The following is a 27608-nucleotide window of genomic DNA, read 5'->3' as shown; positions in this document are numbered from 1 at the left end:
CGTGCTGTCGTACCGGCTAATCCTGCGCAACAAAAACGCACACCGTGATACTGAAGTCACTTGTTGAGAAAAAATAAATAGTTTAAACATGGCACTAGGTGAGAGAGTGCCTTGTTTAATTGTCACCTTTATTAAAAACATGTTTTCTGGTCAAACGCCATAGACTGTATGTCAAATCCAAATCCGCTAATTAACCTGCAGATCATCGTTAGGATTGTCCGTGCTGAGTTGCCGTACTGCGGCTCCGCCAGCGCCAGTTGCAGTTGCTCGTCCGTATCCACTCCCGAGTCTTCGCAGAGTGTCGCTCGTCTGATGTGGGGGGAAACATGTCTGTGTCGGGAGGCGGTACGAGAGGGTTTTACTTCAACACAGTCCTGTCGCTGGCCCGCTCTTTAGCTGGCCACCGTCCAGCGCCGGTCGAAAAGGTGAGGAGAAAACGGAGTGAGCTACATTTGTTTTAACGCTAATTAACTGACGTTAAAACAACCGGGTAGTCCGGGGTGTCGCTCCACTTCCGCGCACAGTCGATGGCATATTTTGATCAATGACGTGACAGCCAAGCTAACATTTGACAGCCGAGTGCGTCAACACCCACTTTATCTTGTTATTGTTCCTGAAATAGAAGAAGAAAAGCAATGCTGAATAAAGTGGCGTTGCGGCTTGTGCGGTTCAGCACTGCAGTCAAACAGGTTGATAGTGAAAGGCTCGCGGTGCGTCCTTCTCTTAGCATGAGAGACCATTTAATAGCAAACTGTTACGGGGACGGTCAGGTCTAACATTGATCGTGTTTATCTGGCCAATAAAGCAAGATTAGTGAAAACAGAGATGTGTTGAGCAAAGTTTAAATTTGATTCTATCAAACTAAATATGAGGGGACATATGGAGGCAATCATCAATACACTGTCACTGAGTACTTGCTGTTTGATGGAGCATATGGGTTTGATACAACGTCCGGTTTAGATGTGTTCTTTGGGAATGAGGCATAGTGACGTCATGCCCTATGCCAAATATGTATTCTTGTTTACAGGCGACTGCAACATAATAGCTTATGGTTCCCACCTTGATAGCAACATACAGATAACTATATTGATCCCCAGGAGGGAAATAGACAGATAAGGTAGAACAAATAATGTCAAATATATGTATTTACTGCTTGAAACCCAAGACCACTGTGCATAAATGTAATGTACGTGCAAAACGTAGTACAGTTTCCTGATATTTCCGGTAAAGTCAGTAATAGAACATGCAGTCACACTACAGCACTAGACAATTTAATCCAATGTGCCTGATCTCTGTCACAAGTTTATTTCCGAGATCACAGTTTCATGATGTCTTTGCGCTCTTTCAGGTCCAGAAGCTGCAATGCATGTGTCCAGTGGAAGTCCGCGGTGTGTTCACCCTGGACGTGCGTCGCAGAGATGCTGTTATTGCGTTGGCTGTGTTTCTGGTGGAATCTGGCTTACAGGTGGGTGGTGATCTAAAAAGAAAAGTCAGACCGCTGAGCCGGTGTGTGGGTTTCACTATCACTTCAAACATTAGATTTGTAGGTTAATGCATAATAACCATAATAATATGGTTTAAGATTCAAACATTGCACAAGTTACATAGTTTAGATATTGTTTTTCTTTTTATTATATCCATGCTTTTAATCCGCTCTGCAGGACTGCACATGTATCGCCATGTTAATCTTGTTCCCATAATCTGATTAAACCGGCGATTAGACACCCAGCTGATCATGTAAAGCCTCTAACCTCATCACACTAAGACGCAGCGGGGAAAGCTTCCCCGCCATCTGATCGTGTAGAGATGGTGTCTTCACTTTTTATTGCGGAACTCAAGTTGGATATATTTTCTTGTATTTATTTATTTATTTATTTTATTTTTTTCCATTTACGGTCCTTATCTTCGATTTATCAGCGCTTGTGAGGTAAACAAAGGTGCTGCTCTGTGCCAACTAGTGCAGTAGCTTTTGGTGTGTAATGATTTGTTCCCTCTGGCAGCACAAAGACACACTTGTTCCCTACTTGCTGAGCCTGTTGAGAGGGCTGCCACGGGTCCAATGGATCGAAGAGAGGTCGGGAAAGAAAGGAAAGGGTGAGAGCAATCCCCTTACAGTGGGGCCTTTTGTTTTACAATGGCCTCCATTTACTCGCTGCAACGGTGCTCCCAGTAATATTTGTAGACTGAGATATATTGAGATCCATAAAATGCCACTTCTTGCTGCACACATGAGTAAGATTTAACTGTAGGTCTTTGTCCTTTTCTGCTCTTCAGAATTTCTCCCGGTTGCGGAAAACTTCAGCTACTGTCTAGTGACTCTTTTGTCAGATGTGGCCCAGAGGGACCCAGACTCCCGACAAGAGGTCGGCTTTAAACGTGTTGATAACATCTAGTTCTTAGGTTAGGCGGTATTGCAGCGTAGTGCTAAGTTATTGTTTTCCCTGCAGATCATGAACACTTTAATGGAGGTCATGCAGTCACTGCAGGACATGTGCCAAACACCTGATAATCATGATAAAGGTATAGTATACACACACACACACACACAAAGGCAAAAAACGGCATACTGTAACATCAGTCCTTCAAAACAAAACAAAACAAAAAGCTTCATGGATGCTCTCTTGCCTCCAGTCTACTTGTGCAGGTACATCGTCCCCAGCCTGCTCGGCATGACTCGAGCATTCGGCCGCTACAGTTACACAGACGAAGCGCTGCTGTCCAAGCTTTTCCCCAAAGACTCGCCCCAGGTCACCCGCTGCGTCGCAGAGGAAACCGAGGGAGTGCGGCGCAGGTCCTTCAACGACTTCCGCTCCATCATGCCGTCCGCGCTGCTCACGGTGTGCCAGAGCGACAGTCTGCGCAGAAGCACCGGGACCAACCGGGACCCCTCTGCACAGGTGTTTGTGTTTGTGTGTGTGTGTGTGTGTGTGTGTGTGTGTGCGTATGTTGTGATGGAGCCGTTTGGATTCAGGACACGTTTAGTGTGATTATCAGAGGTGACTGCAGAGTTACAATAATCTCACATGCTTTGTGATTTTATTATGCCTCCGGGACGGCGTTATAATTTGGTGGTCAAAGGTCACTGTGACGTCACAAAACATGTTTTTTGGGCCATAACTCAATAATTCATATGCTAATTACGGCAATTTCACACAAATGTTTAATAGAGAGAAAGAGATTTTCAATGACTAGGTTGTGTTTAGTTGGTGGTTAAAGAAGTGTTGCAATGTGCTGTCTCATAGGTCTTTTCAGATGCAGGGGGCCACTCACCCTGCTCTCCTACAGCCGCTGGACAACATTACTTTGAAGGTAAAACCCAAGAAACACAAGCTGCTTCGATTAGATTTATGTCAACTCGTCCTAGCTCAGACATGTCAAACTCAAGACCACGTCATTCTATGTGGCCCGCGAATCCGCTATTTAAAAAAACAAATAAATGTAAAAGTTCGACAGAAACAAAAATATTAAAACTATCACGACAGGTGGACAGGAGAGGCAACGGCCCGTAAAGCGGTTTTCCAACAAGTGATAAAGTTGAAAAAGATCGACAAATAAAATTGTATGCAGAGGGAAGGGAATTCAATGAAAGATGGGGAAGCGAATACATGTTTGTGCTTCTAGGCGGAAAACCGGTCTGTCTTCTGTGTTATGAGGCAGTGTCGGTGATGAAAGAATACAATTTACGTCGGCATTTTGACACCAAACACCTCCAACCTCCAAGAAAAACATAAAATTGTCCAAGAAGTAAAAGGCAGACTGCAATCGCAGAATATATTTACAAAAGTTACAGCCCAAAATAATGCAGCAAAGTGTTTTTCAGAGGGTTGCATGGAAGCAGTGCATGCTAAAGGTATGTGAGCAGGTGAGCTCTGACCAGATACAGACTTTTAAAAATGTCAGTTTGTGAAGAAACACCATCGCAGACCGAGTTCAGGAACTAGCAGGCGATCTAACAACACAGCGAGCTAATGAAGAAGACGAGTACCTGCTCGTCTTCTTCATTAGCTGTTGATGAACGCACAGACAACACGGATACAGCGCACCTATCAATGTTCATAAAATGCGTGAAGGCAGACCTGACTGTCGGTGAGGAGCTCTTGGATGTCGCTCACATGCACGGGGCGACGACGGGGAGGGACGTTAGTGTTGCAGAGAGGTGACAAAAAATAGCTTTGAACAAAGTTATTGTAATAACTTGTGTGTGATGATATTTGTCTTTGTTATTTTCTTTAAAAGTTTGATCTTTGAGTAATGTGGGTTTCTTAACCCTAAATTAAAAGGATTTAAGTTATAATAACAGAAATGTGCTTCAATATATGTTTACATTTTATATAACTGCATGTACACTACTTTTACACTCGAATAAACAATAATCAAATGCAGAGACATTTATTTAACAATATGTTAGGGAGTAGTTACATTTACACAGTCTTTGAGGGCGACCGTGATGCTGATCTGTCCTCGCTCATCATTGAGTCGTCACATTATATTATGGAACAACTGCGTACTCTGCACGTATCCTGAATGAATAACATTAACTTAGGGTACACTGCAGATCTATCTCCCATGCTGTAATAATCCATGTCATACATACAGTAAAGGTGTTTTAATTTGGTAACCCATATACTATGCATTCAGTGTGTCTTGTCGTCCCGTATCACTTTAGGTGCGTACCTCCCGGACAGCAGCACATCAGACCCCGACTACTATTTCTCAACAGTCAGCTCCAGCTCCTCGGTGTCTCCTCTCTTAATGGGAGCTGAAAACGAGGTGGAGGTTCCCGTCGATCTGCTCCGGCAGCTCCTGGCCATGGTACAGTAGCCCACTACCCGTTTACCGAGAGCCGCCGTGTCCCGTCCTGTAAACGCGTATTGCATCTTTACCAGTGGTTATGCGTGTTGTTGTCGATTCGCAGGTGAAGAAGTTCGTTTCCGACTCGTTTTTACAAGCTCTGGACGCCGCCATGACAGAGGTTACAGAGGTAACTATTGCACCCACTGTCTGTACAAAACGTTCTAGTTGGTCAATTCAAAGCTTGTTCCATGATCTGTTAATTAATATTCTGTGTCATTGTCTCTTCTGTTTGTTGTTAAGACTAATCCTGGAATCAACCTCTATTACAAAACCTTCAGTGACACTCTCTATGTGTGCGTGTTCAAAATGCTGCGGGACACACTGTACTGCATGAAAGGTAAAGCCTCACGAATAGCTCATTTATTATGCATTACACACAGCGCTGCTTATTGTTGTATGGTGGTCTATTAAATAGACTTCTTCATCTGAGCTCTCTGATCCCAAACTTTCCAAAATGTTGGTGTCATCTTTGAAAATACTCTTCGCTTGAACAAGCATGTTGACACAGTTGTCCAGTCCTGTTTTGTGCACCTCAGGAGGTTCTCTGCTGTTCTTTTCCTCTCGTTTGGGCTTTTGTAACTCTCTCTAAACACGTCTGAGTCAACAGAGTTTACTCAAGTTACAGCTTGTCCGAAATGCAGTAGCCAGACTCGTCATCCAAAAACCCAAAAAAAGAACTTCATTGGCTCCCGGTGAATTTTTGAATTGATTTTAAGATGTTATTGATAACTTTTAAGGCCGGCTCTGGACTTGCACCTAAGTACATCTCGGATACATCAACCAAAGGTGACCTCCCTGAGGAAATTAGAATGGGAAGCTCCTTATCCTCTCTTATCTCCTTATCCACTTTTTGTTGATGTGAGTTGTCTGGTTTTTGAGTTAACGGCTGTAGAGATGTCTGCATTCTCCCCAATATAATGGGACGATATGGAACTCTGCTTTGAATTTTGGGCTGAACTGTCCCTATAAATCCCTCTTCATAGCATATTTTTATAAGTGTGCTTTCACAGGGTTTGTGGCCTACATTTTTTTATCTTAACTTTAATTACATAATGATTTTAATTATTTAAATGAACATTTTTATTTTATTTTATTGCTTTTATTTATAAGTAGCTCGTTTGCTCGATGTTTTTAAAATTGTAATGTATTAAAAATGTTTTTTTCATCTTTGTTTGTCTGCCACTTCTCTCTTGTAAAGCACTTTGTAACCTTTGTTTTGAAAAGTGCTTCATAAATAAAGATTCTTATTCTTATTACTTTGACAAATACTCTCTTCTTGTTTCTCAGCCTTGCAGCCAGCATTTGTGCGGCAAGTGCACGACTTTGTGCTGGAGCAGTTCAGCAGCAGCCAGTCGGAGCTGCAGCGGGTGCTTCATGACACGGGGGGGTTGCCGGTGGAGCAGAGCCCCCTCAAGCTCCGTTGCCAAGCCAACGCCGCCTGCGTGGACCTCTTGGTGTGGGCTGTCAAAGATGAGCAAGGTAATCGATTGTAGCAGAACGCCGTGTTCCGATGTCGTAATCGCATACTGGATGTGTTTGTTTGCTCTGATTGCATCACTTCACCGATGTCTTTTGTTCCAGGAGCCGAGAATTTGTGCACCAAGCTGTCGGAGAAGCTGCAGTCCAAAACCTCCAGCAAAATCATCATTGCTCACATGCCCCTGCTCATCTGTTGCCTCCAGGTAGAATGCTGCTCGGCAGACACAGCGCTGACCGGTGATCGCCTGGTTTCAAAGCTGACCCAGACCCGTGTTACACGTCATTCATTGCAGATAGTATTTGGCTGTTATTGTATCTGACGGCCTCCCTCTCGGTTTCAGGGCCTGGGTCGTCTGTGTGAGAGGTTTCCAGTCGTCGCTCACTCTGCCTCGACCTCTCTCAAGGACTTCCTGGTGGTTCCTTCCCCTGTCCTTGTAAAACTCTATAAGTATCACAGCCAGTACACCACAGGTATTGATATTTATTTATTCATTTGTTATTTGCTGCAGTTTTTGAGGAATGCCTGTACCTCCTGATTGAAACTCATAGGAGTTAGAATGTAATAGTTAACCAATCAACAATGTAAATGTCACAATTGAAACAAAAACAAAATGTGTCCACGATACCTCTAGCAGGAAGGTTTTTGATCTCAACTGTAGCACAAATGACCAGAGCTAAAAGTGAACGGACAAAAGTGCTGAAGCTGGTGATACAGTGTCAAATATAAGTCAATAACAGTTCTCATCCACTATTGATCTGGACAGAGCTGCTGCAAATACAGATTAGAAATGCAATTCAGGCTAACGTTCTCAATGCACTGCTTTTTTATTAGCTGCTAATTTGTTGTATTCTAAAAGACAACATGCTCTTTAAATTTGGCACCACAATCTGCCCTTTTCTGCTCTCTGCAGGATCATATTTTCTACAATGTTTTAAATTGTTTTTAATGCTCTTTTTCGTCGGTGTTTCTGTCTTTGTGCTGCCGTCCTTTTTTTTTAAGGCACAGGAGAAATAAGGATAAACGTGACCAATGAGCACTCTCAGTCCTCCTTCAACCTGCTGTCAAACAGGAAAGATCAGCCGTCCATGTACGAGCAGCTCCGAGACATTTCCATTGACAACGTATGCAGGTCAGGCCCAAAACACCCGACATAGCTGTAGTTAGAAGATATGATTTTGATGTGCTTTTATTTTTTTAAACTTTCATCTCTGTGTGTATTTCTTATTTCCCAGATGTCTGATAGCTGGTCTGACCATGGACAATGACATAGTGGCGGCCTTTCTGGCCAGTCTGTCCAACCGGCTGTACATTTCACAGGAGAATGACAAGTGAGCAACATTTCTGGTTTGGGGGGGTCGGGTGGGGTAGGGCTTGGGGCTTCATTGTGCCTCGTATTCATTGATATTTCCAAATCCATGATACTGTCGAACAGCTACTCTAAAAATACAAGTTGCCTCTCCGTCAGGGACGCCCATCTGATCCTGGACCACACCATCCGAGCACTGGGCCACATTGCAGTGGCCCTGAGAGACACTCCCAAAGTCATGGAGCACATCCTACAAATCCTTCAGCAGAAGTTCTGCCAGCCTCCATCCCAGCTGGACGTGCTCATCATCGACCAGCTTGGCTGCATGGTCATTACGGGAAACGTGAGTTCAAAGATGCACGCGGTAACATTGCCTCCGTTATTTGACGCGATTCTGGTTGAAAAGGGTCATTAGGCCGGTACATAACCACCAGGAGATCATTCAAATGGGTAAACCGTTGATACAGTAACGGTGTTATGTTAGACAGTTGCTTAAATAGAAGCAATGTAACCCTTTTTTCTTAACCCCGGTGGGGCTGACACACTGTAATTAATTTCCGGAAAAACTGCTGGCTGCTTGCTCATTACAGTGTGCGTTGAGAATAGGTTCCAGTGTTCTAATTGACTCCCCCTTTGTGTGTGACGGGGTGTTTTAGACAGCCAGCGTACCCAGAGCGTGACAGACTACAATTAGGACTGGAAAAGGATCTGACCTTAAACAGCGGATACAGATTACTTACCAAATGCCTTCCTCTGTAATCATGAGGTTTTTGAATTTAGGGAAAATTGTAAATGTTCAGTTCAATTTTAATATAATTTTATTTGTGTAGAATTTTCACAAATCCCAATTTTGCCTCGAGGGCTTTACAACCTTGTACCAACATACGACATCCTCTGTTCTTGGACCCTGACATCGGATAACAAAGACCGTTCACAGGTTTGGTTCTAAGTAGTAAGAGAAGATTAGCTAACGGAGCATTTGTAACCTATTGGTGGCTTCGTAGTCTTATTCCTGTCTGTTTGTCTTGTAGCAATACATCTACCAGGAGGGGTGGAACCTGTTCCAGCAGATCAGTGTGAAGGCCAGCTCAGTGGTCTACTCGGCTACCAAAGACTACAGAGACCAGGGCTACAGGTCAGCATCTGCTCTCTGAGCGTTAACAGTTGTTCCTCTCTGCTCAGTCTAAGTAGTCAGCAGGAGCGGATTGCAGTAGTAATGCACAGTCCCCTGATTTGAGTGTCATCGTGTTTTGTTATATTTGATAAATAATTGATACGATAAATACGTCTTGTTGGTGTTTAACTGATCCCCCCCAGGCACTGCTCTCTGGCAGTGATAAATGCTCTGGCCAACATTGCAGCCAACCTCCAGGGGGAGCAACTGGTGGATGAACTGATGGTGAACCTTTTAGAGCTGTTTGTCCAGCTGGGCCTGGAAGGAAAGAGAGCCAGTGAGAGGGCCTCAGACAAAGGGCCAGCGCTGAAGGTAATCGCTTAAATGCATCTAAACACTACAAGAAAATGAACCGCAGCAAAGTTGGTGAATTGGCTCTTCTTCTCCCCGTAGGCATCAAGTAGCGCCGGAAATCTTGGAGTCCTCATTCCAGTGATTGCTGTGGTGAGTATGTGACGTCTGTACGAACAGCTTTGAAGACTGAACATTCATTTTGACAAGAGTTTGTGTTGAAATACAATGATCTACAGCATTTGAGCGCTTCAGATGATTGAAGAGGTTAGTTAGCATTTAACTCTGTCGACAAATATTTACCCTGTTAGCTGCAGAACAAACATCTGTCTCACCAGTTCACTGCTGAATTTTAATTCATGCCGTTAAATTGTGGTTATTAACATTAAAGCCACCACAGGAAACCCCTCATTTTGTGTTGATTTTGGCAGTTCACCGTGAGTCCTTTTTAGAAAACACCTCATTTTTACTGCCAGATTGCTTGTTGACGGTCTCATTTACTTATGTAGGTCAAATAGAGGCATCTGGATTGAATTTAGACTGTTTCAGAACATACACATATATTTATATGTATATATAGTTTTGCAATTATATAATTACTATTAAATATAAGATTAAAAAAAAACACGTTTTCTTTCCGTTAAAGCTGTCTATAATAACCTATAATTTTCACAGAAATCCTTGCCTAGTAGTTTTATATATTTTATTTTCCCCTCTCGTGAATTATTTATGTTTTTATTGTCTTTTTGCAATTATTACAGTACGACATTCAGGTAATGACCGTTACATAATGTCCTTTTTTTGAGCACATTTATGCACTTGCCTCATTGCACAAAATAAAACATTAACAGACGGATAGCAAACATTTGTAGAGTCTCTCCCGCAGACTCACAACACTTTGAGGAACATGAAGGGGAAGTTCAAATGAAAATTAACAGACTACATACATATAAAGACTCATTACTTCATGTTCCATGTACATAGTGTACTAACAAGTAATTTATTATTAACAAACCAACACCCCAGGTATTTAAAACATTAATGTTTTAGTTGGAAGTTTCAAACCAAATATTGAATTTGTAGGGAATATATTAGCTGTTTAAAAGGCTTTTTTTGGTCAAGTTTAGTTCTGTGAAGGATTGACCACCCGGCCCATGAACACAAGGCAGTCTGTGCGGTGCTCGTAGATCAGGAAGAGGAAGGGGCGGTCCACAGTGAAGTGGATCTGAGAGGAGAGGGGCATGAAGCCCACCTGGGTCAGAGCAGCAGCCTCGGTCCCCTCCTCGTTCACTGTGATGGTTCCCTGGTGCTTCAGCTGGGGGAGGGAGATCAGAGGGCTTCCATTAGTTTGAAATAGTCTGTACTGTTATTGATTGCAGATGAGAAGGTGTCCTTTTTGTTTTATGTTTGACTGATTTGGTCTTTACTCACCCAGTTCATGGAGACCTTTTCGGAGGTCATTCCAGAGAAATCTCCACTCTCCTGGAACAAGTCAGTGAGGCCCATCTCCTTCAAATTTGCAATCAAGTCATAGTTCTGCTCCAGTTTAAACCGAGGTAACACCACCTCCCGAGTCCTGAAGGGAGGCACAGAAAAAGCTCTTAAATCTCCAAGAGGTCTAAACATTTTCAGCTTTTTCACCCAAGCCATTAACTTTAAAAAATGTATTGCACATTCATATTTAAAGTGCGCTGCTCTGCGTCACTTTCCTGCTGCTTACCTGTTTGTCATGTTTTTGAGCCACTTGTTGACAACAGTGGGAGAGATCTCCTGCTCCAAGGTCCTCATGCCGGTGAGCTTCCTCGGCAAGGCAATGAGCATGCTGATGTCTCCCGTGTAAGGGAGCTGAAAATAAGAACATCTTGTTTATAGACCGGGATGCTGTTTGTCTTCAGGGACCGTGTTGAAATTTCAAGTCGCTGAGAGGCCACCCACCTGCAGGATGTCGCACTCTAGTTCGTGGTCGGCAGCAGCCAGATAGTTCCCCTTGTTGGACATCATTGGCACGCGCACGTTTGTCTTTTCGTTAACTCTGAAGTTGCGATAGTAAGTCATTTCCTTGGGGAATTTCTGTTCCCATGTACCTGTTTATATAGACATGTAAGAGTCATGTGTTGACTTTGTGACTCAAATCAAAACAACAAAGCGGACAGATGTGACACTGTGTGCTGATGTTTTCTCTCACCTTTGAAGTACAGGTAGTTGAGCAGCATCAGCACCATATTTGGGTCCACGCTCTTGAGCGGCTCCTTGATCAGCCCTTTGGTCAGCTTTAGGATGCGACGATTGGCCTTGTCCAGGAAGGCAGGGTCCCCGAAGTCCACCGACTGCGGCTCGGCAAAATAATAAGCCTTTGTCTCCGCGCGGAAGGCGTCGTTCACCGCGACGTCCCTCTTCACGTAGACGTCGTTCACAGAGCGCAGCGTGTAGCCGAAGTTCCTCCTGAAGAGCCTGTGCGTCAGCTTCCTGAAGAGCTTGTGCACGGTGGTGTTGTCGTAGTGATGGCTTGCATTGACAAAGTCGGCGAATCCCAGCGCTCCGTAGATCTGATCCCGGGTTCCAGGTCCCGCCCCTAAAGACATCATCCCCATGGCGACCGAGATCCCAGCGGGCGCCAGCAGGATGTTGTCGCTCTGGTTGACGTCGTTGCGGAGACTCCGATAGAGGTTGAAGCCGAAATGGGCGTTGACGACGTTGAGGCGCTGGAGGCGAGACCGGCCGTGGAACAGCCGGAGGAGTCTGGCGCGGCGGATCTTGGGGTCGGAGGGTTCGGCAAAGATGTCGATGTCTGGGGCCGGTGTGGCGATCTCGTCGATCTCATCCCCTTCTCTGATGAAGCGCATCATAAACTCATCATCCAGACATTCAAAAGTAGAATCGCTTTGAATTCGTTTTTTGGATTTTGTGCCAAAAGACTAAAAGCACTCTGAGTAACTTCCCAACATTCCAAGAGATGAATAGAGAAAATCTCACCTTTTTTTTTTACCTTATTACTTTACACCTTAACTTTTTTTCCTCAACATTTTATTTATGATCGAATAACAACAGTCGGTACTCACATGTAGTCGTCGCTGCCCGCAGCCAGGATCTTATCAAAATCAATATAATCTTCATCCTCAAAGCCGTCAAAAACCAGGTCGTTCGTAACGGTGTTCTCTTTGTGGAACTCCAAGGGGACGGCCTCCATATCCACCGCCCCCCCAAGTTCAAAGCCTCGGGGTTCCGGTTCAGGGTCAGTGAAGTGAGAGTGGAGTTCTTTGATCCCAGCCAGGGATGGACTGACCAGCAGACAGGCCACAGAGATGACGGTGATGAGCCGCATGCTGAAGGCTGAGGCAGAGAGAACGGACATTTAGCACGGCCACGTTAATAATCTGATCAACATTTAGAAGGTTCCGTGACGTTACGGTTTAGTGATTCTGTAGGAATAAAATCACACCGTCACTGAGTGAAAAAAATACAAAAGGTTTTACGTAAAATTCCCTTAATAGCAGCCTGACTCTGTACAATGTCTTACCTTTGCTGTGTTGCTTCTGTTTGTGGGACTAAGAGCAAAGAATTGAATACAAAACTGAACTTTGATGTCGGCTCCTCCTGAACAAATAGACCAGATCAAACAGACCAAAAAGTGCTGTGACTGACTAAAATCTTTAACTCTTCACAATTCAGCTAGATTTGATTAGATAGCTATTGAAGGGCTAGTGTGGCAGTTTAGCAGGAGATATTCTGCAGGTGTTTATTAATATTATTTCTTTACCTTTTATTGTATTCAGTTTGTAGCCTATTGAAAAACATGTAATTGTATTTGATGGAATTCCCATCTTACACTCCTGTAGAATCACTTCAAACAGAGTGGGATAATCTGAGTAATGTAACGTTAATCGCGATTTTCCTGTGTTCATTTTTCTAATTTACAGTTGACCAGACGGCTTCCGCCAATCAAGGAGCCCAAGCCCCGCCTCCAGAAGCTGTTCAGGGACTTCTGGTTGTACTCTGTGGTCATGGGTTTTGCTGTGGAAGGATCAGGTGAGCGACTCATTTCGGCATGCTGCAAATTCTGCACTGCTGCACTCGATCGCATGTACATACATGACATACAATGATTGGGAGCGGTAGACTCTGATTTTGTCTAAGTGCTCAATAGCTTTCCCAAATCAACAAAATCTCTTCCCCCGTTCAATGTTGAGGTTTTGAAAGTCAGCCATTAAAAAACTTCCGTGAAGCCCGCTCTTGTGTGTCCTCGCTCATGGCTCCAAAGAGCTTAGCGACGGCTTTCAAGATGGCGGCCCAGATAGACTTCCTGTTCAAGCGAGGATCGAGGAAATTTTAAAATAAGAGACTTGGGATGCACCCTAATTGAGTGACATTTTCCTGATTTAGCCCTGTTGAACCTGTTAGGGCTGAATAAATCTTTATCATTCTTGTTGGCAGATGAAGATTTGTGATCAAAGCTCCGGCCCTCTAACAACCTGAGCAGAGGTCTTATCAGCCAGAATGACTGAAGGCTTTAAGCAATTCGTGAGATTCATTTCACACCAGATGGGGAAATATTTGAATTGTGTGATGAAATGGTTCATTTAAATAAGATAAACACAGATGTTTGGCTTCTTTCATCATCAGTATCAACCCAACTAGAACCTAAAAACATACTGAGAGGTGTTATTTCACAGCTCTTACTAATGAAATCAAATCCGAGATATTAGCATACCAACACACCAACATCCCTGCTGTTCTGGATACACGTGTTCTTTCAGGGCTTTGGCCAGAGGAGTGGTATGAAGGTGTGTGTGAGATTGCCACCACGTCTCCTCTTCTCACCTTTCCCAGTGGAGAACCTCTTCGCTCCGAACTGCAGTACAACTCTGCCCTGAAAAATGATACAGTCACGCCGGTAAAGTGCTTTTCTTCTTCTTCTTCCAGTAAAGTAGTTCAAAATGGCCGTTGAACAGCAACGACAGCCCAACCGATCTTTAATTCATCCAATTCTGTCCCCCAGGCCGAGTTGAGCGATCTGCGGGCAACCATCAGCAATCTCCTCGACCCCCCTCCTGAAGGATCGGCCCTCATCAACAAGCTAGACTTCGCCATGTGCACGTACCTGCTCTCAGTCTACAGACTAGAATACATGAGGTCAGCTCCTTCACACCAATGTGTCCAGTTCACATTGTTTTGTATATTGTCAATCAATCAATCAGAACTTTATTACACACTCAGGGTCCAGATAAAAGACAATAAATCACATACAAAAGCACAATAGATAATGATAATAGACAATAAATAAGTCTCCTACAAAGAGACAACTATACCAATGTGTCTACAGCTGGCATTGGTAGCCACAGACACATTTCATTGGTGCTACTCCATAATGGTTTAAGTCTAAGTAATATTCTCATCGTGCTATTATAAGCTACTTGAAGTCGATAGAAGCTTGCTTTTCTGTAGTTTGACCACACGTGGGAGTGTAGAGTGGTGTACAATGTGCTTTGAACAGAGACCGCTTCACTCTATTTGTACGCCGCACTAAACTTGCATAAGAGAGCATTTGCTTGTGCACACATCATGCGGCATTAACTATAAATATCTTCATCATGTGTCACTTTATTCTGTGATGAAAATGTCTACAATATTTTACCTTATCACAGACGCTAAGATTATTTTCAGACAGTTTTAAATCAGGAGATTTGAGACATTTTAGAGACCTGAGAGAACGTAACTTTTGTGATATCTTCGTCCTCCTGCTCTTTTCAGGATGCTGCGGTCCAATGATCCCGACAGGTTCCAGGTCATGTTTCGGTACTTAGAAGACAAAGCCATCCAGAAAGACAAATCTGGTGAGGGCTTTGCACTCGTTCACATCTGGTCATCCTATTCCGCATGCTGTGAAAGGCATTCTCTCAAGTTCCCCCTTTTTTTGAATTCTTTTTTTTTTTATGTTTGTCTTCGAAGGCATGATGCAGTGCATCATTTGTGTCGGGGATAAGGTGTTTGACGTCTTCCTCCAGATGATGGCTGAGAAGGTAGGGAGCATGGTTTCTCTTCAAATTGTGGGTGATGCCGAACAATTACCAGAAAGCTTGGAGGGCCAGTTGACAGTATGTTTGATTCTTCCCGTATCACTGAATAACAATCGGAGCTTATTTCTAATGCTTTTTAGCCAAAGACTAAAGAGCATGAGCAGGAATTGGAGCGACATGCCCAATTCTTATTGGTCAACTTTAACCACACCCACAAGAGGATCCGCAGAGTGGCGGACAAGTACCTTTCTGGTTTGGCTGAGACGTGAGTGCATTTATTTTTTCCCTCATCATGTTATATACAGTTTGAATCCTATTTCTCATCTGTGTTACTTCTACCAGATTCCCGCATCTGCTTTGGAGCGGCCGTGTGTTGAAGACCATGCTGGACATCTTGCAGACGCTCTCTCTGTCACTAAGTGCTGTGAGTATCTCTGAACACCGTGTCGGTGTGGACTGTTCTACGCTGGTGCAGCTCAACATTCATAGTTAAAATGAGGTGTTCTGGGGTGGAACTAAAGCAGAGTTTGTATTATTTTAGCTTGAAGTGTTTAGGAAGTGTTGACATAGATGCAACTATCGGCTTCAGTTGCAACAAATGTCTTCTCTGTTTACTCAGGACATCCACAAGGATCCGCCATATTACGACATTCCAGACACCCCCTACAGGATCACTGTTCCCGACACGTACGAGGCCCGAGAGGTGAGTTTAGACTGTTGTTGACACTGAAGACCACTAGAGGGCAGCACAGTACTGGTTTTAAAGACAGTAGTGGCAGTAGTTTGAGATTGGTTTAATTGGTTCATCAGCTACATTATCCTTTGTGATGGAATTTAATGTGATATTTTTACATAACGTGTACAAACTAACTAAGACATTCAATTTGCACCCATAGAAATCTTAAGAAAGACTCTCATAACAACACATGTACACATTGCGTAGGGATATGTATTATTAAAATTGTTTGTCTAACAGTCCTTTTTTTAAATTAATTAATCATACCCTGGTTTCTTTTTCTCCTTCTAGAGCATAGTGAAGGACTTTGCCGCTCGCTGTGGGGAGATCCTGAAAGAGGCAATGAAATGGGCCCCTTCAGTCACAAAGTCCCACCTACAGGTCAGCACCTTTACCTTTACGTGTCCTCAGAGCGGAGACCAGAAAGATCAGCAGAGCCGGGGAGTTTAAGAGGGGGTCAACACAACTCAATTGAACAAACAAAACAAAAGTGGCTATACTGGAAGTACCATGAGATACTAAAAGTCTGAACTTCACAGCTGACTTTGGTTTGTGTCTGTAAAGTTTACACTTCGGCTCCAATACTTGTAGAAATAGTAACTTATTATCCTGAATGACTTAAATGAGTTCAGTTTTTTTTAAGGTTAACTCTTTTCTAATTTGATTTGAGAGGATATTTGTCATTGTTGTTCCATTACTGTTTCTCTTTTCCCCCTTTCCTCTCTTCCTGTCCGTTTCGGTATGTTGTGTCTTGTACAGGAATACTTGAACAAGCATCAGAACTGGGTGTCAGGACTGTCCCAGCACACTGGCCTGGCCATGGCCACAGAGAGCATACTGCACTTCGCCGGCTACAACAGACAGAGTACTACACTCGGCGTGAGTCTCACACACACACACACACACACACACACACACACACGTAGGCATCCCTGCATGTTTTCTTACAAACCATTTCACAAGATAGAGGACGGGCTGAATTTAGACAAAATTACACATCTAACTTAATGGTGAGGTCTTAATCTGAGCTACCTGTCCCATTTCGGCATATTTAAAGACTGCTGCACACTCAGGAAGTGAGAAATGTCCCTTCCTGAGGCATCAAGAAGGACGCAGGCATTTTATAGAACCTACTGAACACTTTAAAAGAACATTTGGCCTTACAGGCTTGTTGATTTGAAGCTTATTAACATTCGTCCAACATGGCTTTTTCATGTAACAAATGTGCCATCTAGTTGTTTTATCAGAGACTTTGCAGTTTTGTTAACACTGAGCAGAATTGTCTTGTATCCTTTGTGCACATAGAGGTATTTTATTATGTTCTATATCTAGTTGTCTAGTTATTTACAGCATTGTATGTCCATGTGTGTGCATGCTTACTGCTCCGTGTGACACCGTTTTGCTTGCTACGCCTTTGAGTTCTTGGGCTCGAATTCTGCTATATCTGTTTTTTCATTTGCTTCATTTGTTGTATTTTGTCTTTATTAAACTGCACCGAACTACCTGCCTGGTTGCTTGGCTGGTTTGCGGATTTGCTGGTTGCCTGGTTACTTACCTGCAATGGACGGGTGGGTTGGTTGGCTGGTTGTCCATTTGGCTAACTGGGTTATGCTGGTGCTGTCTCTCCCCCCCCCCCCCCCCACCATGTGGCCAACCATAGGCTGCTTTCCCTCAGGTTGGTCTGAACTCTAAATACAGAGAGACAGGGCTCAGGCATGATACCTTCAGAATAGCCAGACGTGTTTCAGCACAGCTACGTATCTACTTTCTTAGCTTCGGGTCCGCGTGGCCCCTAAATGGCCCCTAAACTGTGTGCTTTCATTAGACCACCCAGCTGACAGAGAGACCAGCATGCGTGAAGAAGGACTACTCCAACTTCATGGCATCGCTCAACCTGCGCAACCGCTACACAGGAGAGGTGAAGTCTTGATATTGTAAATATTTAGACGATGTGACTTTCCTAGACTTCCTGCACACACAGCATGATTCACACCTGCTTATGTGCTGTCTAGGTGGCTGGTATGATGCAGTTCTCGCAGGCGACTCACAGCCATTTAGACCTTACCAAGCTGATGATCCTTCAGATGACCAGTGCTCTGGACAAAAAAGACCCAGAGGCCTTCACCCAGGCCATGTTCAAGATGGCCGCCCTGCTTATAACTACCAAAAGTGAGCCGCTCTGCCTCGTTTTAATTCTGAAGAAGTCTTTCAACAATAGTGCCAGTTGTTTGTTTCTTTCTTACAATTCAGTTCTGGTAAGTTTCTATATATTCTGTCTCTCAGACTGCAATCCTCAGCTCCTGCACCATCTGTGCTGGTCTCCTCTGAAGATGTTTACAGAACATGGCATGGAAACCGCTATCGCCTGCTGGGAATGGCTCCTGGCTGCACACAACGGGGTGGAAGTGCCAGTATGTGTATTTATCGCGCCTCATAAACATGATTTTGGATGGTGGTTTGAGATGTGTTGTAGACTAGATCTTCTCTTTTTCCATCTGCCTAGTTCATGCGTGAGATGGCGGGAGCCTGGCAGATGACAGTGGAGCTGAAGATGGGCTTGTTTTCGGAGGCTAAGGTGGAGGCGGGCCCTCTGGCTGTGTCAGAGGAGAGTCAGCCCGCCCCCTGCGCACCCGACGTCGTCCCCCACTTCCTCTGGATAGAGGTCAGTGACCAGCTTTGTATTTTTCATAAAATGGAGTTGAGCTGATTATACAACAAATCGCCACTTTATTCCTTCTTTCTGTTCTACCTCCAGTTTCTGGTGCAGAGGTTTGAGATAGCCAAGTACAGCAGCGCTGACCAGGTGGAGATTTTCACCGCCATTTTGCAGAGATCTCTGTCCCTGAGCGTCGGAGGGCCCAAAAGCAGCCTGAACCGACATGTTGCTGCTATCGGACCAAGATTGAGGTACCGCTTGTCATTGCCCGATTAGTTTATTCTTAAATGCTGTAATAGTCAACTGCGAGAAGATAAATGCTGTATCCTGAACTTGATAAGACTATTGTGTCATCACTTGGCTTTATTTCAGACTGCTGACTCTGGGTCTGACTCTGCTGCATGCCGACGTTGTGACAAATGCCACCATCAGAAATGTTCTTCGAGAGAAGATCTATTCCACCGCTTTTGACTACTTCAGGTAAAAAAAAAAAAAAATCTAATCTGTGTTTTTCAGTCTAGTTTGATTCTGTCCAATAACTTCTTTGCCGTCTGTCTTTGTGTAGTATCGCTCCTAAATTTCCCACTCAGACGGATAAGCGGCTGAGAGAAGACATCAGCATAATGATCAAGTTCTATGCCAGCCTGCAGTCTGACAAGAAGTATCTGGCAGCCAACCAGCTGGTTCCCCCAGGTACGACACTGAGAGAACCAGGGCCTAATCTTTCAGTAATAACCCAGAATTGACACTTTCTAAGTAGATTTGATTTTCATTTTGTGTAGATCCCCAAGACATGTCTGTGAATAGCCTCTCCGTCATGGCAGGGACGGACAGCAGGAACAGTCTGGATGCAGCTATGGGCCAGAGGCAGCAGGTGGCTCAGGGGTGGATCAACACCTACCCTCTGTCCTCCGGGATGTCCACCATATCCAAGAAATCAGGTAAAACACACACACACACACACACACACACACACACACACACACACACACACACACACAGGATGTTAAGCTTTAATAAGCTGTGCTGTAAAAGATGGTCACGGTGAAACTAAACCTCCTTCTGCTTCTCATGCACAGAAGAAACGGGTCTTCAGTAATCTAATGTTTCCTCTGTCACGATGTTTCAGGACTGTCTAAAAAAAGCAACCGAGGCATTCAGCTGCACAAGTACTACATGAAACGTCGGACTCTTTTACTGGCTTTGCTGGTATTTACATTTTCCCAACCACTTTATATTATTCACAAATGTATGAAGGAGAAAGTTCACATCAAATGATTACATTTCTACACGTAGTTCTGTGAATGTCACCTCATTGGGCCATTATGATCGTGTGTCTCTTCAGGCCAGCGAGATTGAGCGGCTGACGATATGGTACAACCCGCTATCCACTCAAGAGCTCGCTATCGCCACGGAGCAGGCGGTGGAGGCCAGCATTGCTAACTGGAGGTCCAAATACATCAGTCTGACGGAGAAACAGTGGAAGGACAACATCAACCTGGCCTGGAGCATAGCGCCTTACCTCGCCCTGCAGCTGCCTGCCAGGTACTCGCAGAGGCAAAATGCATTGCATCCTCAAGTTTCATCAGTGAACCACAAGTGTACTAGATTTTGTCTTAAAAAATGTTGAACATTTTGAAAAACTTCAAGAATAGGTCTCTAAACAAGCCAGTAACTTAAGTTATTAAAAGCCGAAATATACAAATGTCTGCACATTGTTGCCTTCAAAGTAATTGAATGATGAACTACAACAAAACAAAGGAGGGCAGAGAATTCAGAGTCACACCATTACTGCTCGTGAACAGCTCCACTTTCTTTAGCTGAATGAAAATATCCAACACACACCAGCTTATTTCACTATATCACCCCTTTACTTTACAGCGAGGAGGATTTGTCGGTTGCGGTTTCAAAGTCGGCCCCTCCTCCACGGCCTAGCGGAGGTGAAAGCCAACCCCCAGATTCACTCTCGTTTTGGAACGAGCTTGGCGCTTCGTCACGTAACATTTGCGGGGGTTTCGGCACTTCGTCTGCCATATTCGTAGGTCTTCAAGGCGTACTTATGATCTGGCACCTGGTTGCTACGGTTTTTGCACAGAAATGTCACGAAAACAGAAAAAAAAAGGGAAAATCCAGGCGGATTCAAACAGTGCCACACACTTCTATCAGGTCATTAATTATGATTGAGAAGGATTGTTTATAGATAGATAGAACATGGCATAGTTACGAACACATGATTGTTCACTGTATCTGAACAGTTGAACATGTACCTATACCGGTTTGTTTTGTTGTTTTACAGATTTAAAAACACCGAGGCGATCGTCTCTGAGGTGACCCGTCTGGTGCGAATGGATCCGGCTGCTGTGTGCGATGTTCCAGAAGCAGTCAAGGTGAGGTCGTCCACCGGCCACTGCAAACCAACTATTTTGTGGCTAAGTTCTACTCTTGCATGTGTGAAACAGCAGACTTTATGAGAATAGACAGAACAGCCTCCGACGTGTATCTTATATTCCATGGCTACATGGTGTGAGTCACTGTACCATGAAAAGTTCCTCATCTGCACTGATCGGACGCTTTCTCACTCTTCCTTTTTATACTTGTGTGTGTAAGATAAACATCTGTTGTGATTTAAAACCCTTTCTGGACTTCATTTTGCATTTGATTACACAATATATTGAGCCATTCAGTCATGAACTTTCATCTTAATAGGCAGGAAGATAATACTATTGACTCTTTCTTTGACTTTGGGGATTTTACATTTTCTCACGTGACTTTCTAAGTTATTTGTTCGTTGCCTCAAACTGCATTCTGTTAAGTTTCAGCAAAAGTTAAGAAGGGAAAAAGTTCATTTTGTTTTGCATTCAAGTAATCATCCCACTTGAGATATATTGTGTGTTCATAGTAATCTCCCTCCCTGCAGCTTCCTCTAGTCCTCTTCATTTAGTTCTGGCTGACTGAACTCCTAATGAGCCTCGCACCCCGTCTGAGGAAGAGGCTGGGGAGGCAGAGCACGGTCTTCCCCAAAGGCCGCCATGATTTCAGCGGATGATCCTCCTTGACATCACGTACTTGTTTATTCCAGTCACTGAAGTAACGAATAAACACAGTTTCCTCTGGAGGCTAGTTAGCACACCGTCAGTCTTGGGGTCGTGACCTTGCATCAGATTGCTGTCATGTTTGAATATGGATCCAGTGATGCGTGCAGCGCATGATGGTGGAACCGGTCCAAGTATCGATCTACTTGTTGGCTTCAACTGACATCATTTTTGACACATTTCTCACTTCGCTTTTGTTTTTTCTTCTCTTCTTTTGTGTTTTTCTTCAGTTCCTGGTGACGTGGCACACAATTGATGCCGACTCTCCAGAGCTGAGTCACATCCTGTGCTGGGCCCCAGCAGATCCCCCAACCGGACTGTCCTACTTCTCCTCCATGTACCCTCCTCACCCCCTCACAGCCCAGTACGGGGTCAAAGTACTCCGCTCCTTTCCCCCTGTACGTTCATGCACACACACACACACACCCACACACACACACACACACACACACACACACAGCGCACACACACACAGCTGGCTGTTGCCATTGCTGTTGGATTTGTTTGTGTTCACTGTGCGAAGAACTTACCAGCATAAACTAGGAAACACCATCAGAACTGCTTTTGCTAAAGGTTTCAGTTCAGGGGTCTATAATTCACATCTTATGCCTATAATAACAGTGGTGGAAAGTACATTTATTCAAGTACTATTTTGAGGTATTTACTTGAGTATTTTCTGCTACTTCATACTTCTACTCTAAGACATTTCTGAGGGAAATGTACTTTTTAACATCAACTAGTAAAGTATGATGTATTATTATGGATTAAGCTACCCAGCAGTATGCAAAGTGATATCAATTAGCTCCACCTTCACCAGCTGCAACATTAAAGTCATAATCTATTATAATCCAACAATATAATATTTATTATTCTGAAGTTCTTATTGGTGCTTATTTAGATGCTGATACTTCTACGTAAAATTAGGAATGCATGGCTTTTACTTGTAACAGTATTTGTACACTGTGGTATTGCTACTTTCAAATTTCAAATTGTTTGTCCCACCTTCTTCTAGGATGCCATTTTGTTTTACATTCCTCAAATTGTCCAAGCGCTTCGTTACGACAAGGTAAATATCAGATCTCATGAGACTTCAAATGCATTTCAAGGCCGCACATCTCTGCAGATTATTAAATCCTCACAACCGTACAACAACCGTTTCTGTCTTTCCTGCTGCAACTCGGCGTAGATGGGTTATGTGAGGGAGTACATCATCTGGGCCGCTCAGAAGTCTCAGCTTCTGGCTCACCAGTTCATCTGGAACATGAAGACAAACATATACCTGGACGAGGAAGCCAACCAGAAAGACCGTGAGACAGTCACTCAACACGTGCAAATCCACACCACAAAACGTGAACGTAGAAATGTCAAAAAGCTACCATCTCGTCTCTCCCTGCAGCCGACATAGGAGAGCTGCTGGAGCAGATGGTGGAGGAGATCACCGGCTCTCTGTCCGGTCCGGCTCAAGGCTTCTACCAGAGAGAGTTTGACTTCTTCAACAAGATCATCAACGTGTCGGCCATTATCAAGTATGAACACGCTGTAGTTTTCTTTCTGTCTTTTAAATTGGACTCCAACGACAATACTGTGAGCCATTAAATGACAGTAACATATTCTTTACTTTACTTCTGCACTTTTCCTTCAGTCACCGTGTCACCGCTCAGTAGTGTCTGGGGAAAGTAACAGAGTCCAACTCCAGCTTCTTTGATGGAATGTTTATTGCTATTTATGCAGCCAAACTCTTACAATAACGATGCGTTTTAAGGAGCGTAACGTGGCAGTTTAAAAACACATGTGTGCTCCTCCGTCCAGCATCACTGATATTGTAAATCACCCAAAGCACATAGGAACACCTACCGGACCGATTTGATGCTGTAATGCTACGTTATAATACACTCGTAGTTTAAAGTGGGGCATTGAAAGAAAAGAGAAACTTTCATGGATCTAAGACACTGGTCTTTGCCAAAGGCCTCAAAGTTGCACTCCAGTTTAACTTTTCTATTAGACGGAAGCCTCTAGGTGATGTTCAAGGTGTTTATGAAGTGATAACAAGTGTTCCCCCGAGCCACGATGTTTTGTTCCTTTCCCCGCCTTGTACCACCTGTTGTCTAATCTCTAAATCCCTTTGTTGTTCATTTATTTAGCTATTGATTGCTGCACTGTCTCTCTGATTATGCTCCGGTCTGGAAGTGTTCTGACAGGGCCCCATTATCGCTGGCTCTCACAGAGTGTGTTGTCGGGCCCACTAGAGGAAGACAAATCCCCCTCGGCCCTCATTACGGCCCTAATTGCAACTATCCGGGGGGAGAAACTTCTACCGTCCCCTGGCTTCCGCTCTCTGTTACTCTGCACCCCAGTGACTCCCCTCTGTGAATAACAGCAGAGCCCGACTGTCACCTGTGGTCTCGAGTCGTTCAGTGAGATACCCATGCATGCTGTTTTTCAGTCAGGGCAGTCGCAGAGGTGTGGAAACTCTTGTGTGTTCAGGTTGTTTTTTTTTTTTGTTTGTTTTCATCAGACCGTTTCCCAAAGGGGAGGAGAGAAAGAGGGCCTGCCTGGAAGCCATGTCACAGATCAAAGTCCAGCCTGGCTGTTATCTTCCCAGTAACCCAGAGGCCATAGTCTTGGATATAGACTACAAGTCTGGGACCCCCATGCAGAGGTGGGCCTCAAAACCATCTTCCATAATGCTCAAAACACTTTTCAAAAAGCAATGTGACCGCGTCGCTGCACTTCTATCTAAAGCACATTGTGTCTCTATTTAGTGCTGCCAAAGCTCCCTACCTGGCCAAGTTCAAAGTGAGGAGGTGTGGAGTCAGTGAGCTGGAGAAAGAAGGTACTTAGATGAACCTAAAGTCGATGTTGTACTTCTCAAATGTGCGCAGAGGTAAACACTGTGTCATGGTTTCTTCCCCTCAGGTCTGAAGTGTTGCTCAGATTCTGTAGATGAGGCGAAGAGTGAAGAGGAGGCAAAGAGAATCTGCTGGCAGGCGGCCATCTTTAAAGTGGGAGACGACTGCAGACAGGTCTCCTCTCCTCTTACTGACTACAACGCTATCTACCATCTATTTCACGACACCGTTGACGTGACTTGATTGTTTTTTGCTCGACTTCCCTTTCTTCACCTTTTCATCCGTTGTGTTCACAGGACATGCTGGCTCTTCAGATCATCAGCCTGTTTAAGAACATCTTCCAGCTGGTGGGCCTGGATCTCTACGTGTTCCCTTACAGGGTGGTGGCCACGGCCCCCGGAGTGAGTTCATGTCAAACCTCTCCCATGTTCCTCTGTGCCGCTTCCTGACGGGAACGCTAAGTTCTCACGCTTCTTGTTTCTGATGTTCCACCACACAGTGCGGAGTGATCGAGTGCATCCCAGACTGCAAGTCCCGGGACCAGCTGGGCCGACAGACTGATTTCGGCATGTACGACTATTTCAGGAACCAGTATGGAGACGAGTCCACGCTAGCGTTCCAGAAGGTCATTTATTTACACCAGTAAAATTCTACCACATTTCTCAAGTGCTCGCAAATTGTATTTACTGAACAGGTTTACTAACTGAAATTCTTTTCAGGCGCGGTACAACTTCATCCGCAGTATGGCGGCTTACAGCTTGCTGCTCTTCCTGCTGCAGATAAAAGACAGACACAACGGCAACATCATGCTGGACAGCCAGGGCCACCTCATCCACATCGGTGCGTATTGCGAGCGTCGTGTGGTTCTGATGTCAATTAAATGGTAAATGGACTGTACTTGCAGAGCTCCTTTCTAGTCTTCCGACCACTCAACGCGGTTTAATCACCCATTCACACGCTGATGGCTGGGGCTTCCATGCAAGGTGCCACCTGCCCATCAGGACGCCAACTAATCAGTCATACCTAGTCACAGCCTATGGGAGCAATTTGGGTTCACGTGTCCATGGACCAGCAGAGCCGGGGATTGAACCGCCGATACTCTGATTGAAAGATTGGACTTAATATTGTGCAAGCCCCACAGATAAACACATGTTTATCCTATCTTCCAACAAGCCTCTTGATATGTTTTCTAGATAACTTTGTCACTGTCGTAGATTACTTATCTTGACACACACCACACGAAAAGAGAGGAGAGTGTCAAAGTAGAACCTTGTTCTCTGTACGAGTGTCAGTCGCCTCTCACCCTTCACTCTGTCAGTCAGTAAGAGAGACCGATCTCAGTCAGATATAGAGATGCTAGATGTGTCAGATTAAAAAGCCTTGCTGCATCTTTTCGCGCGGTGCGTCCCGTTCAGTCTGGATTTTTTTTTTTCTGTCTGAGCGTTCAAAAACAGAATCCTAAGCTGTCGTGTTTGTCCCTGCGTCGCTGTGTTCCCAGACTTCGGGTTCATTTTTGAAAGCTCTCCCGGTGGGAACCTCGGCTGGGAGCCCGACATCAAGTTAACCGATGAGATGGTGATGATCATGGGCGGCAAGATGGAGGCGACGCCCTTCAAGTGGTTCATGGAGATGTGCGTGAGGGGATACCTGGCCGTCCGGTGAGTACGCAGACGTCCTAAAGCTAACGTGTTCTCTGCGTTGTAAAGACTGTAACATTAAGGCGAGTTTCTCCGGTGAATCAGGCCCTACATGGACGGAGTGGTGTCCTTAGTCACGCTCATGCTGGACACTGGCCTCCCCTGCTTCAGAGGACAGACCATCAAATTGCTCAAGTGAGTCAGACTTGTGTAAATGTGAGTAAGCCGTTTGAGTGTCATCCGCCGCTGTTGCTCAGACTCTCTCTGTCCACGTCTAGGCAGCGATTCAACCCCGGTCTGAGTGAGAAAGACGCGGCGTCCTTCATCATCAAAGTCATCCAGAACTGCTTCCTCAGCAACAGGTCGGTACAAAGCCTCAACACTTTACATCTTCTTCTTCTATTCTTCTTAATATTGATTTCCAGAAAGCATTGTTCACATTTGTCCAATTGCTCTCTTTGTTTTTGTCTTACAGGAGTAAAACCTACGACATGATCCAGTATTACCAAAACCAGATCCCATACTAAACGTCTGTGCCTGAGCATGTGCGTATTTCAGCTGGTCATAGTGTGCGTTCGTGTGTTTGCATATGTGCCTTTAATGTTCAACATTGAAGTTTGTGGCTCATTGTTCCGGCTGAGTGTTGGATGTTTTCCTCTCGAATCATATTTTCTTAGTTGTCTTATCTCACTTATTTATTTTGTTCTGCTGAAATGTTGTTTTTAACTATTTCTATGTTATTGCACTAGCATCTTGACTTCTGTGAGCTTAGTAATGGTAATTTGCACATTCAGTAAATACTTAATCAGAGTTTGTGCCAATTTTAAATCACTTGTAATGTTTGTGAATGTGGATTCTTGAAGCTGTTGGTTTTAGACGGGGTTTGAAATGTAATTGGATACTTGAAGTGGCTGAAGTAGACCAGTTTCAGTTCCGACCAATGTGGCCTATTCTGTCATCTCGTACTTGATTGTACTACTGTGCTTCTCTTTTTAACGGACCCGTCCGAGTTCTTTGATCGGTAGCATGGTACTTGTCTCGTGTTCAACAGTGACGACTGACTGTATATACATGAGTTACGCTGTCTGTACTTTGGGGGTTCCGTATTTGCAGTTACCACGGGAGAAACGACGCACACAAGTTCTGGGAAACACTGGGGCTGAGTTTTGTATATTTAGCGGTGCCAAAGGGGGAGGGAAGATGGTGCACATAAACGTTTCTATTGTTTGTGGAGGAAGGTAAGACACAGCTTGAATGTTGGGCAGTTGCATGAAGTTAAGTGTAAACTACCATGTAGCCTGTGTCCAATGTGGCTTTTGGTGGAAGTTTATTTTGTAATCCAAAGTGCTGTGCCCCATGTCCATTTGGATAGCTTAAGCCATCTTGTAATGTTACTGACTGTAAAGATTTAGCCTCTCTTTGTATATTTATATTCATGGCCCATTTTCAGTCTCCTTTTCTATCTTCATGCCTTTTGAATGAGAATGCATGAGATAAAAAAATCACATAAAGATCTATT

The 27608-nt window shown here is 44.3% G+C and overlaps 2 protein-coding genes across 4 annotated transcripts; one reads left to right on the top strand and one right to left on the bottom strand.

The window, feature by feature from the left end:
- The first annotated feature begins 297 nt into the window (after positions 1-297).
- pi4kab (phosphatidylinositol 4-kinase, catalytic, alpha b) lies at positions 298-27608 on the top strand. 3 transcript variants are annotated; one of them, XM_079161330.1, is made up of 54 exons: positions 298-425; positions 1349-1465; positions 2001-2094; positions 2275-2363; positions 2448-2520; positions 2632-2897; positions 3243-3309; positions 4667-4812; positions 4916-4981; positions 5095-5191; positions 6142-6333; positions 6436-6536; positions 6675-6804; positions 7334-7463; positions 7567-7662; positions 7800-7983; positions 8672-8775; positions 8958-9126; positions 9208-9258; positions 13023-13131; positions 13860-13996; positions 14102-14235; positions 14854-14936; positions 15052-15122; positions 15260-15384; positions 15462-15543; positions 15739-15822; positions 16147-16236; positions 16615-16734; positions 17681-17773; positions 17868-18024; positions 18139-18266; positions 18359-18517; positions 18611-18762; positions 18884-18991; positions 19077-19204; positions 19336-19452; positions 19641-19720; positions 19857-20056; positions 20808-20898; positions 21834-22001; positions 22616-22669; positions 22790-22910; positions 23000-23129; positions 24119-24262; positions 24366-24436; positions 24520-24626; positions 24749-24853; positions 24952-25077; positions 25172-25292; positions 25951-26110; positions 26195-26284; positions 26368-26451; positions 26565-27608. In XM_079161330.1, exons 1-54 carry the CDS (start codon positions 327-329, stop codon positions 26614-26616), a joined length of 6252 nt encoding a protein of 2083 aa, XP_079017456.1. In that variant the 5' UTR covers positions 298-326; the 3' UTR covers positions 26617-27608. The 3 variants fall into 3 exon arrangements, with proteins under 3 accessions (XP_079017456.1, XP_079017455.1, XP_079017454.1); XM_079161329.1 differs by having other exon boundaries at positions 19294-19452; XM_079161328.1 differs by having other exon boundaries at positions 2448-2897; positions 19294-19452.
- On the bottom strand, positions 9964-12427 carry serpind1 (serpin peptidase inhibitor, clade D (heparin cofactor), member 1; the record flags this gene model as incomplete). Its single annotated transcript, XM_079162121.1, has 6 exons — positions 9964-10420; positions 10537-10681; positions 10826-10950; positions 11041-11189; positions 11291-11934; positions 12165-12427. The coding sequence occupies 6 exons, from the start codon at positions 12425-12427 to the stop codon at positions 10229-10231; spliced, it is 1518 nt and encodes a 505-aa protein (XP_079018247.1). The 3' UTR covers positions 9964-10228.

Source organism: Pholis gunnellus (assembly GCF_910591455.1).
Source record: "Pholis gunnellus genome assembly, chromosome: 6".
NCBI classification, from domain to species: domain Eukaryota; kingdom Metazoa; phylum Chordata; class Actinopteri; order Perciformes; family Pholidae; genus Pholis; species Pholis gunnellus.
The sequence above is the reverse complement of the archived record's forward strand: the minus strand, read 5'-3'. Positions and strand labels throughout refer to the sequence as shown.